Here is a 20,102-nt window from a genome sequence, read left to right as displayed (position 1 = left end):
TTCGGGCTGCTGGCTCCCTCTTGTCCAAATATGTGAGACACAAGCATTAATTGGCTCTACCAATCTATGAATTCCCCTCAACTTCCCCTGGGGGTTAGCACCCGTCGAGCTCGACCCGCTGCCGCGGGGGGTGGTGAGTGCCGCGGTGAATAGGGAGGACCGGGAGGCAAGGGAGGACATCGCGGCAGAGGCCACCGCCGAGGAGTACATGGCAGATCTCCGCCGCCAGTACCCTGAGCTGGTGGAGGCGGAACGCAAGATCTTCATGGAGGCAGAGCGTGCGGCCGACGGGGAGGTCATTGTCCTCTCGGACACAAGAGAAGGATGGTGGCGCGACAACGACTTCGACATTGAAGAATGGTGGAGGATCTTCCCCCACTGCGGCAACGACGACACAGGCCAGACCCCATGTGCGGTGGGATTTCACGGGCGGACTAACTTGACTTCTATAAGTCTGACGATTAATTTTTAGTTTGACTATGCTTCGGTGGTTTATAATGTAAATTATGTTTAGTTTTTAAGTTCACGTTCATGTTTAGGTTTAAACTAGACTACGTTTCTGCGGATGCTTATGTACATTGTGTCGGATTTCGGTTGTTTAAATTGAATCGATCTTGAACTTATGAAAATTTGCATTTTACTCCTCTAAATTTAGGAATTCGACTAGGTCTGACCAAAACTTAGTGGAGTAAAAGTTTACTCCGCCATTTTGCTCCTCTATTTTTAGGGGATCGGCTAGAGTTGGCCAAACATAATTCGATCCCACAAGATTTAAAGCCAGGTCAGCAAGGGCACACCACCAAGTCCTCGTCACTAGGTCTACGAATCAATTCTTTGGTATCCATATAACTGGTTACATTTTGAAGAATGACAAAACATGAACGAGGACACCAGCATCTACATATTATTGGGCTCCTGTATTTTATCTCTGCTTTCCATATGATGCAACTAATTTTACCTACTACAACAGGATTGAGAAGTGACCAAAGACTGAGAAGTGAGAACAGACAATGCAACATCATATCGTGACCAAATAGTCTAGCAAACAAGTTGCAAAACAAGATAACAAATACCTCATACTGAAAAGGGCTTTATTATAGTAAAAGAACTCTTTTTATTTAAGCTGCACATCACACAAATAATTTATACCAAACTATTGTCCAGGTGCCACAGGAGCATCATCAACCGGATTTTCTTGACGCCACCACATAAGAAAACTCCAAAGTTTCTCCCCTAGAGTTTGTCCAGAAAGATTTTCCTCCTTTACAGTGTCATCCAACTTCCGTGCCGTGTCTGTCCAAACACAATAACCATTGGTTAATAATGATAGTAGCAAGCTATAATTTGTAAACAGAAAAATCTCTCTCAATGGTCAAGGATTTCCACCAAAATATAGTCACGAAATCATTCAGAATACAGTCAACATCACAAGAATTTCCTATTTCTTTCCTTTCTCTTTACTACCAGCAGCAGCGTACACTGCCCAATCTAGAATCTAGATGATGCAAAAACGAAGATGATATAGTATAAAGCAAGATGAGAGATGAGGAATATGATTACCAGGTGGCATATAATACGTGTCTCCATTTGAACCCACGAGCAATCCACCATCAGCCGGGTTATCTCCCGGCGACAGCCATAGCGAAGTGTCTTCATCCAGGAGCGCACCCGTGGCGGAGAGCCTACAAAACAACAAGCACGTAAAGATGCAAGAAGCCACAAGTAGTTTTCTCGGGCGATCACGGCGGGAGATTCCCCTCATCCAAAGCTCGCTCCGCCCGGCCATGGCGATCAAGCTCAATCGGAGGCACAAAGCACAGTAATTAGCTAGGGGAGAAGGAGGCATCACCACTGATGGACGTCCGTCGCATGATGAGCCATGAGCCGGCCGCTGCTGAGGTGGACGAGCTCGCTCGAGGCTGCAGGTGGTGGGTGAGGTCGGCACCAGGGGAAATGGAGAAGAAGGAGAGAGGAGGAGGTGGTATGGATATACACTAGCTAGATGCTGGAGCATCACCACTTATTTGATTCGGTCGATCATTGTAGGCTGTTGGGGCTGAACTGCTGCTTGTACTTCTTTTTTCCAAAACGGAGACCAAACACCATACACGGTCCATTGACTTAGAAATAAAAAAATGCTCCGATAATTGGCGGATAAACCTACCATCAAGGATGGCAACATTTGGGTACATAGCCGCGAGACCTGGCTCATAATAGATATACACACCAAATAACGCAAAGAATCCACTAAGAAAAGCGCAAAGAAGAAAACACCGGTCCCCTCGCCGACTACCCTCCACGGAGCCCACCACCAACAAGGTGGCTTCCTCGCCGTGGATGAGGCTGCATAACTGGGGGTGTCGACAGATTCCGCACGGTTTCAGGAGGACCCGACCCTGTCGCCGATGTAGCCTCTTCTCCTCCCTATCCTATGCCCCAGGACGCTCGGCGAGGGTGGTCGTGCACGAGAAAAGTTGTGCGCAATCGCTGCACGCCACGGCAAGGTATATTGTCGCATGGTATTGACCCTCGTATATTCTGCTATGTTTAGTTATGCCAAATTTTGCTACGTTAGTATATTTAACTGATTGCAATGGTTACATTCTGGGTTAGATTTAGGTTGATTAGGTGCTTAATTTATTTACCTACATATTAAGAATAGGCTAATATTTATCGAAAGTCCTCTTTTGCTCCCGATCTCAAATGAGCTCAGGATGAATGTAAAATCCAAAACAAATAAAAAAACTGAAGTTTCTTTGTGGCAAACTTTGGCAAATGTTTGGCGTGCTTGACAAATTTCAACTTGAAATGACATTCGAGGAAGTCATGGGAAAAAATCAGCACTTCAAAAAGCTTTCAAAAATAGTATTTTTGGAGAGATTGATTTTTTCTTTCTTGCCACGGCTTCCATGAATGTCATTTCCTGATAACTTTTTGCAAGTGCAAAACACATTTGTCAAAGTTTACCACAAACAAATTTCATAATTTTCATTCTATTTTTGTTGATTTTACTATTCATCATGAACCATTTGAGCTCGGGAGCAGATACTACGCGTTCAATATTTATTTGCTAGTTTGAGCGTGGTCAGGCATATGTTAATTTAAATGCGGTCATGCCTATATATGTCCACCATCTGTCTCTCATTTGTACTACTTCTCACCTCATATATACTTAAAAAAAATCTTCTTTATCTCCCTTCAAAGTTTGAAAAGAGAAATACAATTATCTTTTACTAACCTCTCTTGTTGTGCTAATGATGCAATAGCAAGTTGATGTTTTACTAGGCAGATATGTTGGGACTTCATTCTGAACTTTGTTAGGTATTTTTTGTATTTTCAATACTTCAGAATTAAAATAGCTAACCATGCTACAAAAGTACGAATAATGTTTCCATTTATTATTTTGATAAATATCAGCTTGTTCTTCCACTACATATGGTTAGCTTCCATAAGCCCATGGACGAATTTACCGTGCCTTCATGTAGGGCACGTTCCCGGACTCAGTACCGCCATGTGCTGGAGCTCCGGCGACCTCCAGCAGCGCCGCCTCATTCTGGGGCAATTGTTGCCTTTCTGAAGACGATGCACTATCTTAATCGGGCCAGTTCAGCCAGCAAGAAGTGGCCCTCGCGCTGCCTGGGCCTCGTCAGGCCAAGAATCCAGCCCGCACCTCAAGTTTGGGCTATAGTAAGGCACGGCATGCGGCCCCAGCCTGGGCCGAGTATGGACCGTCAATTGCAATTCTATTTCCAGAAACTTACCTCCACTTAAAATTCACTTTAAAAATGCTACCCCACAATTTCATTTTTGAATCTCGTTATTATATTTATTTATTTTCTTTAGCCACACAAAGCTAATATCTGCATTCAAAGGCAGACAAATTGTTTATTCTTTCTGCTAGAACAAACTTTGATTCGTCATACCACTACAATGGAGACTTAAAAGTATATACAAAATATTGTAAATCGCATACATTTGATACTTGGGGCTCTCAGTTAGGACTCGTGGCTCTAAAGTGCATCTCGATCACATGGTAATTTTACGGTTCTCCAATATGTTTATATTCGAATGCAAGATTATATGATTTACAATTCGATGTTTGTAATTTTGTTTCTAAAGTATGGTGTATTCACATTCACAAATCTTCCAGGGTTAGATTTTTTTTTTCAATTTTCACATAACTTCAGTAAGCTGTACGTACTATAGGAACGCATCACCACTGATGGACGAGAACGAGGCATCACCACTGATGGACGTCCGTCGCATGATGACCCATGAGGCGGTCGCTGCTGCTGTGAGCTTGAGGCTGCAGGGGGTGGGTTCGATCGGCACCACTGGGGAAATGGAGAGGAAGGAGAGAGAGATGAGGAGGTGGTATGGATATACACTAGCTAGATGCTGGAGCATCACCACTTATTTGATTCGGTCAATCATTGTTGGTTGTTGGGATTGAACAGCTGCTTGTACTTTTTTCCAAAACGGAGACCAGACACCGTACATAGTCCATTGACTTAGAAATAAAGAAGTGCTCTTATAATTGGCGGATAAACCTACCGTCAAGAAGAATGGCAACATTCGGGACATACCCATGCGACCTGGCTCACAATAGACAAACGACATACCGTGAACAAGAAAATATACACAAGTTTTTCCAGCATCACTCCTCGACCAAGCGACTCCGTCTTTACCGCGGACGGCCCATCACTGCACTAGACACTCCAAGCCACACTAATAACTGCCAAATAGTCGGTGTCGGCGAAGGGGCAGCTCCGAGTGTGAAGGCGACCTATAAAGGAGAATCGTGCAATTTCGACATAGGAAGGATCACTAGCCAGTGGCGAATTCTAGGGACGGCCTTGAGCCTGGCCTCCAAAATCACAAGTATAAATTTAGAGAAAAGTATACCCTCACCCCCTTCTCTCCTTTCCAATTGAATCAAAATTTAGAGTGGCGGAAGTGCACGATGCACACCCCACACATGAGAGAGACGGAGGTAGGGGAGGAGTTGGTGGTGGGCACTTTGTTGTCTAGTATCACTTCAAATCCTATCCAATACCATCCAGGGGGACATTGATATGGTTTTGCTAGAGTTGGGGGTGATTTAACCGGTTTGAGAGTTTCAGGGAAATTTGATCCAATTGGAAACAGCCCAAAGCCAGAAAATCGCCGCGCCTCTAAATAGCCCAGCCCAGAAAACTAGTACCACAGTCAGAAGTCACAAGACCACAACCCCATTTCAGGTAGATCTCCTTATTTTTTTTAACCGTATGTGAGGTCTCCTAGTTAGACGCCCAATTCACCCCACTCAGGCAACCTCACTTAAACGGTATGTCTTTTTTTTTTCTATTCATTCTTTCCTCCTTTGTCAGTTGTAAATTTTAACATTTTCCTTTCGGATCTTTTCAAAAACAAAAAATAAATTGGCGTGTGTTTAAAAAAATCTTATGAATTTAAAAATTATTCACCGTATATTAAAAATAGTTTATTTACATTTAAAAATTTCATCTCGTATTAAAACAATGTCCACCATATATTTTAAAAAGGAAAATACCCAAAGGAAACATGAAACAAAAATTAAAAAAATAAATACCTAAAAAACTACTCCCTCCGTCCCAAAATAAGTGTCTCAAGATTAGTACAACTTTATACTACAGTTAGTACAAAGTTAAGACACTTATTTTGGGACGGAGGGAGTACATACCTAATAATAAAGGGGCTATTGCTTCTCTGGTACGGCACAGAAGTTGCCCACAAAGTTGTAAAATATTACACAGCAATGCCACATATAATTTATTTTTGAGAAATAGCAATGCAGCATATAAGTGATAAAAAAACATTTTACACAGAGATATCCCCCTCCTGGGCCGGCCCATACAGTAGGGACATCCTCCTATACTGCGCTCTGCATGCTGGGAGAAGATGCAACACACACATTTGGGTCGGCCCATGTCCGGGAAGCCTGTTTTTACATTTCATTTTCTATTTTCTTATTTTGCTTTTTTTTTATTTTACTTAAAATAATTTGGAAATTTAGAGAAGTTCAAAAAATAAAAACAATGATAATTTTAAAATTATAATGTTCAATAAATCATGAAATTTTTTTGGATTTAAAAAATGTTCGCAATTTGTAAATAATGTTTTCTTATTAAAAATAGGTTAGAAATTTTGAAATGAATTCTCGGAAATCAAAACATGTTCATGAATTCTTTAAAAAGTTTGTGTATTAAAAATATTAAAAAATTGAACATAATTTTGCCAATTCAAAAAATGTTAATGAATGGAAAGATATCCTAAAAATTCAAAAACTCTCCGTGACTTTTAAATAGTTTATTCATTCATAAAATGTTCGCCGATTAAAAAATGATCATGCATTTTTAAAAATGTTCATTAAATCAGAAAAATATTCGTAAATTAGAAAATTTGTTCCACCAATTTGCAAAAAAATGTTCATCGATTCAGGAAATGTTGGCCGATTCAAGAAAATTGTTTTAAAAAATATTCACAATATTTTAATGAAATATTTGCAAATAGTATCTCGGTGATGCAACAAAATGTGCTAATGACCATTAAAGATTATAATTTTTTCTGTTTTGCACAGGCCCTTTTGCTAGTAAATAAGAAACTAAAATGGGAAAAGGAAAAAGTGAACGAAATATCTGATCTGAGCAGAATAAAAAACCAACGAGAAAACGCTACAAGCCTACAACTGTGAGCGATATTCGCTGACTGGGCCGGCCAAACTGGCGTCGCTGTAGGCCTCAAATAGGGTTTTGCCGTTCTTCCACAGCAGCCGCTCCCGGACTCGGCTGCGGCAGGTCGGAGACGGGAAGTGGGCCACCGCCCGCCGGAAGGAGGAGGCCACGCCGCAAGGCGCCCACGCCAGCAAGCCGACGGGAGGTCCAGCCGTCCAGCGCCAGCCTGTCAGGAGCCTAGAACAGTTACCCAGTAAGGCAGTTAACCATGTACTCCCTCTGTACCGTTTTATTTGTCGTTGGAGGGTATTTTCCGACCAGGTGAAAACGAGCAAAAGTACAAAAATACCCCTGATTTGTAAACAAGTCGTCGTCTTCCTCCGCCAGGCTCCTCCTCGTAGTCTTCCTCCTCCAGGCGCCCAGGCCGGCCACCTCCTCCTCCGCCCTCCACCTCCTCCAGCTGCTAGTCCGGCCATCTCCTCCTCCTCCTTCGCCAGTCTCTTCCCCGTCGTCCTTGCCCAGTTTGGTCGCCACCGCTCCCAATTTGATCGCCGCCGCCCCAGCCTGGCCGCTGCCGCCGCTCCTCCCAATTTGGTCCTCGTTGCACCAATCTGGTCCTCTCAACCGCACTGCCCAGCCTGGTCCTCGCTGCTCCCCCGCCTGGTCCTCACCGCTCCCAATTCTTATCAGTTTTCGCCAGGTGCACTGAAATTTATAGCAGAATTGGGAGAATTTGTCAATGCTTTTAGGTACAATAGTCTGTAAAATTGATCAGGAGACATTCAATCAGGAAGAATTTGTTAAGATCAATAATTATAGCAATCAGACAAGATCACCACACCCTCACAATTGGCATCAGAAGAAATAACTGGAGTGTAATGATCAATTGGGAAACCTGTAATGCATGAGAAAATGTTGTTGTTGCTGTCCTCCTGCTGATGTTGTCCGATTGTCCAATTTAGAGATGATGATCATTGTTATACACCATTTGTCCAATTGCAAACATGCCTAAAGTTTCTGCGAGTCAATGGAAACAAATTCAATACACCATTTGAGATCAATACTTGGATATTTAAAGAACTTTATAAAAAAGGTGTATCCTGATGAATGATGCCAACAATAAGAAAAGCCAACAGTCTTGACAGTAAATAAGAATGAAAATTGTGAAAAGTGTGAATGACAGATTAGTCTTGTCATGCTTACACCTAGGGAGTATCAGATGACTTCTCCAAACTCCTCCATTTGTATGTGTGTATTTCTAATCCATATATTTTTACTCCATTTTTATGATCATTCTCTGATAGGAGAGTAGTAGGAGAGGAGATGAGTGAATTTAGAGAAGAGAAGAGAACAAGGAAAGTAGTGCTGCCACTCCTACAAGCAAGGAATAACTGAAAAAAAATTCAGTTAATTAACTGAAAATGATGGAGGGCAAAAGGGGAGTACTTGCAAGCCCTACACTAAAACCTAAATGTTTCAGTTAAATTTAATTAGTGGAAAAGATTCACATAGCAGGGTTTATTTGACATGGAGTAGTTTATTTGATAGGAGTAAACATCCATCTACTCCATCTACAGCTAATCCATCTACTCATGCAGTACAAATAATCCATCTACAGAAGGAACATGAAGCAAAAACAGATCAAGATGATTTTACTCAAAAAAAAAGATCAAGAAAATGCAAGATTACTTCTGAGTATATTGTTGATGTACTCCAACTAAATGAGTACACACATACAGTACTCCTACTGCTTAATGATGCATCTTAATTAACAAAAAATGTTTCAGTTAATTTAATGATGCATCTTAATTTCTCATAAATTCGACGAAAGCATCAATGCTGACAGTAGGAAGATGCAAATACTCAAGCAGCAAATTTTGAGTAGGAAACTGAATCTCTAAATACTGCTAACACTAATAGGCCAATAGCAAATACTGCATTTTTGGAGTGTTAACAAATGTTCAGTAATTTATGGAGTACAGCAGCAATAGCATCACATTAAGAAAGTGAGCTAAATCATCACATTTTCAACTCATTGCTGAATCTTTTCAGTGAAACAGGGAGTACAACCAAATTCAGTGAATTAAGCTACTCCATTTTGAAGTACTCCTCGAGTGCTCAAACATGCAGAGATACAAGTACTACTGCCATATCTTTTCAGAAGTTAACTAAGCATGCAAAGCTGCAGATTTGTACTCCCTATTTCAGTGCAACACACCACTCCTACTCCAAACTGAATTTCAGTACTGCAGCAGTGGCATAACTACTCCTACTCCCAACTGAATTTTACTCCAAACTGAATTTAAGAAAGCGAACTGAATTTCAATGTTAACTTACTTGAGCAATGTGAGCATCAGTACAGAGATGCTACATCTCGTCTCCCACCTCTCGTTGGTGCAGCTAGTAGGTTGATGAGGCATCTACACAAGGCTTGCCAAATCAAAAACAAGTCCAATTCAAAAAAAACATCAAATCAAGTTCAGGGGCGCCTGCATCAAACAGAGAAAGAGAGGAGAAGAGGGGAACCTGCTCTGCTTCGCTGATCTACTGCTTGAAGTGAGGAGGAGAAGAAGAGAGCAAGGCGAAGCTACTGCTGTTGCCACACGTCGGGGAGGCGCCTTATTTGAAGCTACTGCTGCTGCTTGAACCTGCTCTGATGCGGCTAGGCACCTGCGGCCAAGTTAAATCTGATTACTCATATCGGGGATGAGCAACAACGAGGGAGAGAGAGGAGGGGTGGTGTACCGCAGCTGCTGGCGTTGGAGAGGAGGGGCTGGCGTACCACAGCTGCTGGATCGAGCCGCCGCGCTTCGGATCCAGCCGCCGGAGTGGAGTAAAACTGAGATCTTGAAGAGGGAGAGGTGACGGCGTACGTCAACATGGAAAAGCGGCGACGGCGCGAGAGAGAGAGGCGGAGGCGCAGCGTGTGGGGTAGAGGCGCCGGCGACGTGTGCGATGAGAGGCGGAGGCGCTGCTCTTCACCGGCGACGACGAGCTAGGGATTCGGCAGAGTGAGGGGGAGGCATGAGCGAGCGAGCGAGCGAGTGAGCGACTGAGTGAGCGAGAGAGTGGGAGGGTAGTTTCGGAAACGACAAAAAGTTTATAACGTGACGGAATTTCTACTAGAATCCCCCAGCGACAAATAAAACGGTACAGAGGGAGTATATCTCTTCAAATTTACTTTTCAGACGATAAAGATTCAGTAACCATGTGTTTCTTATACTGGGAGCACTCTTTGTTATCCCAAGATCCAACAACAAAGGTAAAAAAAGCTGCTTCACTTGTAATTTTATTTAGCAAAGGCGATTCAACTTTATTCGCGCGGAGTAAATGTTGCAATGCATACAGGTGAAGGGAAGGATATGCGCGTTCAGGAGGAAATGGAACGGTGAATTGCATCCTTCATATTTGAACAGTGTGGCTTTTTGTAATGCATCCACATTTACTTTAACAAGCAGCTTTTTCCCTGAAATTGCAATGGGGACTTTGTAGTGTTCGTTACGTTTGTGAATCTGCAGTCAGGACAGTTTTTGGTTAATCCAAAATGCACATGCTTTAACACACAAGTTTGTCTTGAAATATGTCTTTATGCTTTAGAGTGTTTCTTATGATTGTTAATCCAAGGACATGATTGTTCTCGGTTAATCCAGAATATGTGTATCGCATTCTCACTATTTGCTTACTGCTATTATAAATTCAGACATCTAGCGAGCTATTCAAATAAACAGGTGTTAATTCACAACACAAGGAAGGATTGCTGGATCATAATGAAGGACAAAGTTGGAACAAAACAATCTACTAGTTGACCAACTGTCATCTATTGTATATTAATATTAGACCATCTTTTTACTGACAATTGTCCAATGTAATGGAAATAAACTAGTTTTTGACAGATGGCATGGCGTTTCAGAATTGGAGCATCTAATGCACATAGATATCAGAAGATGTTTTAAATTAGCAAGGTATCCCTTTGTCTCTTCCATGCTGAATTTAAGTTGGTCATACACTCTTATATATGAATCCAGATTATTGTTGCACTCCAGGGCCACTCTTATTGTCGTACATTGTGTGTGTGTTGTGTAAGACCGTCGGATGAGGTTGCCTGAAGGCGTGTGCGCGTGTTGTGTGTTGTCTTCATGCCAAAAAAAAAAAGCATCCTTGAAGTTGAGCCCACCCCTGCGTTTACATCCTAGATTCGCCACCACCAGGCCACCTTGGCTTGTCATCATCTTTATCTCTATGATCACTGCAACTTTGATTCCATGGCAACAAACAGACCACAGTGAACCCACAAGCATGCCAAAGATCCAACAACCAAACCATTGCAACGACTCAATCTCGATCATCCCATCGACAAACACCTCCAACCATAGGACCTTCTAGCCAGATCCATGTCCAAAATTATGCCCCCAATAGGTAACAAATTGTTGAGCGCCACAATCGTCCCATCCTAGAAAAACCAGATAAAAAGTTTCTCCTAGAGCATCTCGGGTAAGAAGGCAACAAATGCAATCCTGATACCTCCAGCAAGGTAACGGCTCTTGCCGGTACAACCATTGTTGGCTCCAAAGGGAGCCGCGACTGAAAATAAAAGCAAGACAAACCTATCATCTGACTGGAATATGCTCCAAGATGCATCATGCTATCAACTCTTCTTTAGAGTGGGTTTTCTGAACACCTATGCACCAACACCCTTCTTGTGTTGTGAATCATACTAGTTCACTATTAGAAATTCTCTTTTTTGTTCTCCCAAATAACTCAACATATAAGCTTGAAATTTTGACTAGTAGAAATTCAAGTTCTCCAACAGACCCATCTAGTCGGTTTTCAGCGTACCAATTTCAGCTGGCACCGATAAAAGCCACATATGGCGGTTTTAGAAGAAACCAAACTCAAAGGATCCGCAGAGAAAACACATGCATAAATTACTTAGGTCGTCTCTTCTATCCAACCACCTCGGATGATAGCGGGAAAAAGAACGTAACTAAAAAGAAAAAAACACATGCATAAATTACTTAGGTCGTTTCTTCTATCCAACCGCCAAGGATAATACTAGGAAAAAAACACAACTATAAGGAAACAACTTCCTCATATTCAAAGCCTAGCCTCATCTTGACCCGTCCCTCTCTCCATTCACTGCTACCGAACACTGCTAGTGTTGCGCCACCACCTTTAAGCCCTTCTCTTTGCGTCGCCCTCCTTTGATCTGCTTGTGCCACCCTCCACCGACACCTTATATGGATCCCGCCCGCATTGTTGCTAGTCCGAGCCTCCGTGCCGTCGCCACCGGGCCTTCCACTCTCCACCCCCTCCCTTGATGTGGCCTTAGACAGCCCCTCACGTCCACCATCGGCAGGATGGCTTCCTCGTCGTGGATGAGGCTGCTTGCCAGGCGAGACCGACAAGTCATGTATTGTCTCTAGAGAACTAGACCCCGTTGTAGCCGTCACCTCTTCTTTCCCTACATGATGCCATGCATGTAGGCCGCTCGGAGGGGGGGGGGGGGAGTCCCCGACACCATTTCTACGCACGGAAAGATCATTGCGTTGTTGCCGCCCTCCCATGACGAGGTATAATCTGCGTGGTACCCACCTTTGTGTCGATTGTTTTTTTTTTGCTACGCTTAGTAGTGCTAATTTTGCCATGGTTAGTTAGATTCAACTAGATGCAATGGCTTTGTTTTATATTAGATTAGTTAGGTTTAGGTTGATTAGGTTCTTATTAATTTATTTAGCTATAGGTTAAGCATAGGCTAACTATTAGTTAATTCAAGCGTGATCATGGCTATGTCAATTTAAATGCTGTCATGCCTATGTCCACTACCTATATCCCTCATCTTTTATTCCCTCTTAATCTACTCTATCAAAATTTGAAAATAAAAATATCACTATCTTTTACTAACCTCTCTTGTCGTGCTAATGATGCAATCACAAGTTGATGTTTTACCAGCCAGATAAGTTGGGACTTCATTCTCAACTTGGTTAGGAATTTAATATTTTAAATACTTAAAAATTAAAATAGCTAATCATGCTATGAATAAAGTTCCCATATATTGTTGTGATAAACTTCGGCTTGCTCTTGTACTACATATGGTTCGCTTCCTATGCCGTCCAGGAGAAACACCATGTGATCGTTATATACAAAAGAGCAAAAGAGTGAGCGGAGGTGGAAGTTGTAGTTCCCATTGCAGGCGGCAAGCTTCAGTGACACCATTGTTATTGCGAAAAGGTGCCATAGCACCCGGGTGCCCCGACACACCCTGTTATCCGGTGCGTCCAATGCCTTAAAGATTCGTGCCAAGGACTGAACAGCAGCAGGTCATTTGCGTCTTGTTATTGCCTTTTGTGTCTGTGTATAGGGAAAGTTGGGGGCTTGTTTCGGTTTGATCACTATAGTTTTTAATTAACAAATGTGGTGATGGGAAGGCCCATATTCAAAATTGAGCACATCTATTAGAGCTCAGAATTCGTTGAATTATGTTCTAACCTCTTTGCCCTCCAGGTAAGGTAAAGAATATGAATCATGGGTGTTCATAAGGTAATAAAATAAATGATAATAATCGATGCAATTTACTTTAGAAAAAACTCTATAGTAGTAACAAAATATGACATCCATCGTCAGGTAAATTACCACCCAATACCTGGTGAAGAACACCCCTTAAAATAGTAGATGACACCAGGGAACTGATACAGACGAAGCGGTTCCGCTAAATTGCAAAGTCCTATATTCATGAACGCTACTCCTACGGACTAATCCCTCCACTAACCCTTCCAATCAGATGTTGCCACCCCATCCTATAAATTTAATCCCATAAGATTAGTCCGTAAGTGTAGCAAAACTTACATCCACTTATAGTTCTATAATAAGCGAGATCCTGGAGTGAAGAGCGGCGTGATGCAGCCCCGGCATGCCACTGGGTAGTAGCTCCCTTAATCTAATCTACTTGCAACTGCAACTTTAGTCTAATCTACAAGTGTGCCCTAGTAATAATTCTAATCGAAAATAGAAAAGATATGTACCAGTGTGCCCAGTATACATCTACAAGTGTCCTGCCAGCTTAGCACTCAGTGATCCATCTACATCTACAACTACAGACCACGAAGCTTCCTTATCCCTTAAGAAGCAGATCCAACGAACTTCTGATCGGCTTTGGCATGTCACTGGTCAGTGTGTAGTGCCGTCCACTGGCCACTGCTCCTCCGTGCCTTTCTCCGCCGTTTGTTGATTTCCTGCTTCGCCGCCCCCTCGTCTCAGCGACAAGATCGACTAGTCTTGGAATTCGAAGCTGCGCCGCTGCTCCTGCCTGTCCGGTATGTAATTTTGCATACACCATCCCTTGTTCAACTGTATTTGATCACGAGCATTATTAGTTACATAAGTACTCCACTTTTTAGGAGTCCGTTTTTTTTGGCTAGCTGTGCGTGTAAATATTCACATGTATATTGTGCAATTATGCAATTTTAGATGATACAGACTTATGGAAACTTTCAGGCAACTGAGAATTAGCAAATCCGTTTGTTCATTGAACATGATAATATTGATGTACTATTATCCATGAATGTTGTGGATCCTTTTGGTTTATTCCTGATTGTATGTGCCTGAAACAAACCGTGAAAATTCATCCATTCCAGGCAGTGCAGATTGCAGAGTGCCAAAAGGAGAGGATCAACAAGAGTATGGCTGGAGGGCCATTGGTGCTCTGGAACCACCGGTCGATACAGATCCTGGTCCTCCTCAGCCTGGGGCTGCAGCTCGTCCTCTTCGTCTTCGCCGGGATCCGGCGGCGTCAAAACCTCCCCGTGCGGAGGTTCCTCCTCTGGCTAGCGTACCTCATGGCCGACTCCACGGCCGTGTACGCCCTCGGCCACCTGTCCTTCAGCAGCACCGTGCTCGGGCACCAGCTCGTCGCGTTCTGGGCGCCGTTCCTGCTGCTGCACCTCGGCGGCCCGGACAACATCACCGCCTATGCGCTCCAGGACAACCAGCTCTGGCTCCGCCACCTCACCGTCCTCGTCGTGCAGGTCCTCGGGGCGGGCTACGTCCTCAAAAAGCACATCGCCGTCGCTGGCGGACATGACAGGAACTTTCTCCTGGTCGCCTCCATCCTGATGTTCGCCGTTGGCTTGGTAAAGTACGTGGAGAGGACGTGGTCGCTCAAGTGCAGCACCCTGGAGAGCATCGGCGCCTCCCTGAAGGTGAAGCGCCCGGCCATCCACAAGCATAACCACCCTCAGGACAGAGTCACGGAGGAGGAGTTCAACCTGCGACGAGCCCACTCGCTCTTCCACGTCTGCAAGCGCACCATGGTCGATTCCTCGGTGGTCGAGGAGGACTCCATGGACAGCCTAGACTCCACGGACGGCCTAGAAGAGTACACCAGCAAGCTTATACAAGGCGTCGAGCTGTGGACGCTGATGGAGATCGAGCTCTCCCTCATGTACGACGTCCTCTACACCAAGGCGGCCGTGGTCCACACCTTCCCCGGCTACCTAATCCGCGTCCTCTCGCCGCTTACCGTCGCCACCTCCCTGCTCCTGTTCTGGTTCACCGCCAAGGACGACCACACCAGAGCCGACGTCGCCATCACCTACGTCCTGCTGGGTGGCGCCGTGTTCATGGAGACGACGTCGCTCCTGAACGCGTTGGCATCGTCGTGGACCTTCGCGTTCCTGAGCACCACCAGCTGGAGCTGGCTCCGGTACACCACCCTCTGCAACGAGAGATGGGACAGGTTCCGGCATGTGGTTGTGTGGCTTCACCATCTCGTCAAGGGAGGAATCGCCGCTCATAGTAGGTACAAGTCACGAAGGTGGTCATACACCATCGGGCAGTACAACTTGCTGCACTTCTGCACGCGCCCCGCCGACACGCCGTTCACCAGCCCCCTGCTCGGGAGGCTGGCCAGGGCGCTGACACTCGATGAGTGGTGGAACAGGAAGCACTACTCGGCGACCGTCGAGATGACGGATGTGATCAGACGTCATATAGCTGTGTACATGAGCCACCTGTACAGCAAGGGGAGGTTCAACACTGACATGCTGGGGAAGAAGTGGGGTGAGTACCCACTAGACCGCCGCGGTCTTTACCGCGGCGTCCTCAAGGACTCCCTCGGCGTAGAGTTTCAAGAGGGCATCATCATCTGGCACATCGCCACCGAGGTCTTCCTCACCAAGAGCGAGAAGGCCAAGGCCATCGACGCCATGCCTACCGTGCATGCCATTAGGGTGATGTCGGACTACCTCATGTTCCTCCTGGTGGAACGTCCCTACATGCTGCCGGGCCAGCCCCAGAAAAGGTTGTACCAACGGACCTGCGAGAGGCTGGTCACCATGCGATCTGCTGATCCTAGGTACCCGAGCCGTGCACGCGTCGTCAAGGATTTGTTTCGGATGAGCGATGCCCCACACTCTAGCATTTCTAGGGTTGCTGAGAGGGAGGAGCTCGCCAACAACTTGTACGATGCATACGAGGACCGAGAGTTCAGCCTCCTTGCTCCTCGTCTCACTCACATGGCTCGACTCGCCAAGGAGCTGCTGGAGAAGGAGAAGGATGGCACCGCCAACTCCTTGAACCTTGTCCTTGACGTGTGGATGGACATTCTCGTCTACGCTAGCAACAAGTGCAGCAGGGAGTCTCATGCCCAGAAGCTCAACAGTGGTGGCGAGCTGACCACCATCGTGTGGCTTATGGCAGAATACATCTACCAAGCATCGGTTGCCCAGAGAGATGATGTAGTATAATTCAATCAAGTCATGCCTGTAAGCATGTTACCATCATGTGTAAGGAAAGTGGATGCAACTTGCTCGCGTCGTCCTTAGGGGATCGAGCAGCATCGGCGATACCCTGCCACTGCCATCCATGTCCCCATCCTCCTCCCTCGGTCCCTTCGCCGCCACCTGAGAAGGCCACCAAGCAAAGCTCACTCGGTTAACAGTGGTAGCTCAGGCTGGTTCTCTCCCACGGTGAGGTGGCGGCCCTAATTGTCGTGGCTCGGGCTGCATGGTGGTGATTACCGAAGAGGCGGCTCTGTAGCAGATCAATTTGGTGGTGGTGCTCCTCTCCAGTTTAGTGCGGGTAAGTGGATAATGTAGTGTGTAGTCCCAGGGTCGAGGTCGGTTGTAGCTGGGCTTCTGACCCAGGGGTCGATAAGCACAACTTGGCATTGACTGTGTGGCTGCAATGGCGGATCCTACGTCCATCATCCTTCACTCTTCCGGTGATAGGGATCAAAGGTGGTGCGGTAGTGGCTGAGGTAGGGAGGTTCTCAACCTACTCCCGGTGTTTTCTCGAGTGGCGCCGGAGTGCCGTGGGCCCTCTCGACACGTTCATAGAAATAAACTTCCGCTAACGTGTTTGCTATGGTTAGTAGTTAATTTTTAGCTGTCATTAACTCTTGTTATGCTATGGTTAGTACTTTAATTTGATAATAATATATGTGCTCTTATTGTAGTTTGGTTAGTATAACTAATAATTCAACTAATGCTCTGGCAAGCAATTACTTATGCTACAATAAATATATAACATTTGAAATGTTATACAGATGATACTAGTAGTTGCAATTTTGTAATGTTTAACAAATAATTTAAGTCTAAGACTAATTTGAAATGTTGCATATCTTGTTTATATATGATATCTGAAATGTTATTACTTATATCGGGATTCAGATAGAGATCATGAGGATCGAGATTCGATCAGATGGTTAGCACCTGAATTAGAAACAAGAAAATCACATTTGACTTAGGTAGATCATAATTTAATTTGTAGAGAACACTTCTTAGAAAATCACATTCGACTTAGGTAGATCATAATTCAATCAATGAGTTTTGTTAATTAACAACTCTATTCTGCCATTTTTCTTATCCCCTTGCCTTGGCCTCCAGATCCAGCCCTGACTATTCCACTCTGAATGGGGGCATTGCCCCATAGGCACATGCTTGAGACTATTTTATCTACCCATCGGCCAATCCCCTGATTCCAAATTTAGTATTGTGCAGCTAACTACCAAACCATGAGCTGGTCAGCAAGATGCAAGGACGACTGGTAACAGCCGTAACATGGTTGCTAATGCAATGACCACATGCATGATTCCTCGCCATCTTTCAGGTTATTCTCATCTTGTTTCTCTTCCTGGCTTCTACTAGGTGTTAGGTACGGCTCGTGTCTTATTTGGCCCGCTTGGGCGATCCTCCAGCGTCTGGAAATCCTGAACATCAGATTTCGGCGCACGAGGCGTGAGATTTGCGGGGAAGGCAAGGTGGCTTTGTTCAATTGTTCTAGTCAAAGCTAACTAGATCTGAAGCACCTACAAACGCAAATTAGTGCTCCTACTCCTGGGTTGCTATTGTTTTAAAGAATAAGTATATTTGTGTCCCTCAAATTTACAAAAAGTCTACACTGGCTCTTTCTCTTTTTGGGGTTGACATTTACTCCTTCATGTTTGAAAACCGGATGAGGCGCGCAACAGGTGTAGGATGAGATTGCGGATCCACTGTTGCCGTGAAAGTCGGAGCCACAAAAGAGCAGGAAGGACGTCATGGCCGCTGGCCCCGTCTAGCTCGCAAGACGCTGCCACGACACCGACGAAGTAGCAGCAGCACACCGCACTGCCGGAAGCCACACATGAGGAAAAGCAGACGTCAACAGGGAGGAGCCCGACCTGATTCCGCGGGGGGGGGACGGACGACCCCACGGTATTCCTTGCCACAGCGACACCGCTGTCCACCGCTGGGGCTCAGCCCGACGGCATCCTTCAGTGGCAGCGAGGGACAAGGAGGGGCGATGTGGGTGGTGGCAGAGGTAGGAAGGGGGTTTCGGGCATGTATCTCCTTGATTTTGTTAACTATGTATACAATGTGTTGTTGTATTCAATATAAATTACTCTCTTCATTTTTGTATACAAGACTACTTCGTTTTTCATGTGAAACTTTCACTTATAATTTTGGCCAATAAAATATGAATTAAATGTCATAAAAATATAATTTCTTTGAAATGTGCATACAATGAAATACTTTTTATGGCATATAACTCAATTTTATTGGTAAAAATATAATGGTCAAAGTTAGACATATAAATATGAAGTGCCTTGTATAAGGGAATGGAGGGAGTTCCTAGCTTAGACAACTTTAGGTTGCTTTGATTCATGGGATTTTCATAGGATTACAAAGTTAAAAACAATGTTGTATCCTTATGTGAGATGTTTGATTTGCAGGATGCCATCCTTTAGAATTATTCCAAGCAGCGCATCTACCCAAGGTAGTGGTGGGACTCAACAGACAGAACAGTCGGCGCTCTGTGTGCCGACACCTTAGTACATTGTAAGCCGACACCTTAGTCCATTGTAAGAGTAGCTCTAGCAGATCCTCTCAAAGTTATTTTTAAGGGTTTTGTGTGTGTAGTGATTTAACCCTTAGGTAAAAAGCTGTCCATCACGTAAAAAGCTGTCCTTTGAACTAAATTTAGTTCAACATGGGAAACTCTTAGGATAACTTGGGTGATGGCCTCAAGGACGCTGCCACTGCCTCTGGCAGCCTTAGGGGCCACTCTGTCGCCCTTGGTGCCTCTCTAACGCTGGCACCCTTTCCCCCTCTTTCTCCTTCGTCGTCGAATCAGATTCAATTGGTTTGGTCATCATCGCTGCCATCATTGCAGAGGTTCAATTCATCTCTTATGAGGCCCGATGTTTCTGAAACTGAAGCCGCATGAGGTTGGGGAAGTGGATGAAGCACAGCTTGCAAGCCCCCGCCGATCGGCAATGCCGGAACGGTCGTTCGTCAACGTTGTTATGGCTGAGATCCCCGTCGTTTCAATTGGCTCAACATTGAGCTCCCTACCCTATGCATTTTACCGAATCACCGCGTTGTAGCAACACATCAATTAGATCCACCCGCAAACATACAACACCAACGACGATGTTGCCATAATTTTGGGGAGTCCCCTCTCCTCCATGCTCATTTGTAGTTGCAAGTACCCTCGTTGTCGTTCAAAAAGCCTCATACACACAAAGGAATCCGAAGCGAAACTTCTTTGCTTGTGATGGTTGCGAAAGCAAGGTTTAAGCCAAATCCCTTTATGTTTGCAATTAGGTGTGCAGATCTCGTTGCTTAGAACATTACACATGCATAGAGGATTCAATTACACACATGGATATGGGTTGATTTTGTAAAGTCTTATGTAAACCAAATGTTAGACTACTACTATCGATCACTCAGAGAGAAGTTCAAGAATGCACACCCGAGATGCACAATGAGAAGCAAATTCAAATTAATGAAAAGCAATTTCAAATCAAGATGTCAGCCGAAATGAGATGCAAGCCAAGGAAGGAAATTTAAGAAGTTTCGGCTTGCACTCGTAGCTGTTGTAGTTATTGTTCTCATACTACCTGGATCATCGGATCATCAGCGATTGTTCTTA

The 20,102-nt window shown here is 44.6% G+C and overlaps 1 protein-coding gene and 1 long non-coding RNA gene across 4 annotated transcripts; one reads left to right on the top strand and one right to left on the bottom strand.

Moving 5' to 3' along the window:
- Positions 1–6,539: 6,539 nt before the first annotated feature.
- LOC123187079 (uncharacterized) lies at positions 6,540–9,770 on the bottom strand. 3 transcript variants are annotated; one of them, XR_006493804.1, is made up of 6 exons: positions 9,438–9,770; positions 9,219–9,362; positions 9,030–9,112; positions 7,588–7,709; positions 7,042–7,397; positions 6,540–6,929 (listed from the first exon to the last, which is right to left on the bottom strand). It is a non-coding gene; the product is annotated as an uncharacterized lncRNA (long non-coding RNA). The 3 variants fall into 3 exon arrangements; XR_006493805.1 differs by having other exon boundaries at positions 6,540–7,397; positions 9,030–9,122; XR_006493803.1 differs by having other exon boundaries at positions 6,540–7,397.
- Positions 9,771–14,334: 4,564 nt separating this feature from the next.
- Positions 14,335–16,432, top strand: LOC123184346 (uncharacterized). Its single transcript, XM_044596495.1, has one exon. It carries the CDS (start codon positions 14,369–14,371, stop codon positions 16,430–16,432), a length of 2,064 nt encoding a protein of 687 aa, XP_044452430.1. The 5' UTR covers positions 14,335–14,368.
- Positions 16,433–20,102: the final 3,670 nt, after the last annotated feature.

Source organism: Triticum aestivum, chromosome 2A, assembly GCF_018294505.1.
Source record: "Triticum aestivum cultivar Chinese Spring chromosome 2A, IWGSC CS RefSeq v2.1, whole genome shotgun sequence".
Taxonomy (NCBI): Eukaryota; Viridiplantae; Streptophyta; class Magnoliopsida; order Poales; family Poaceae; genus Triticum; species Triticum aestivum.
This window is presented reverse-complemented; position numbering and strand designations above follow the sequence as displayed.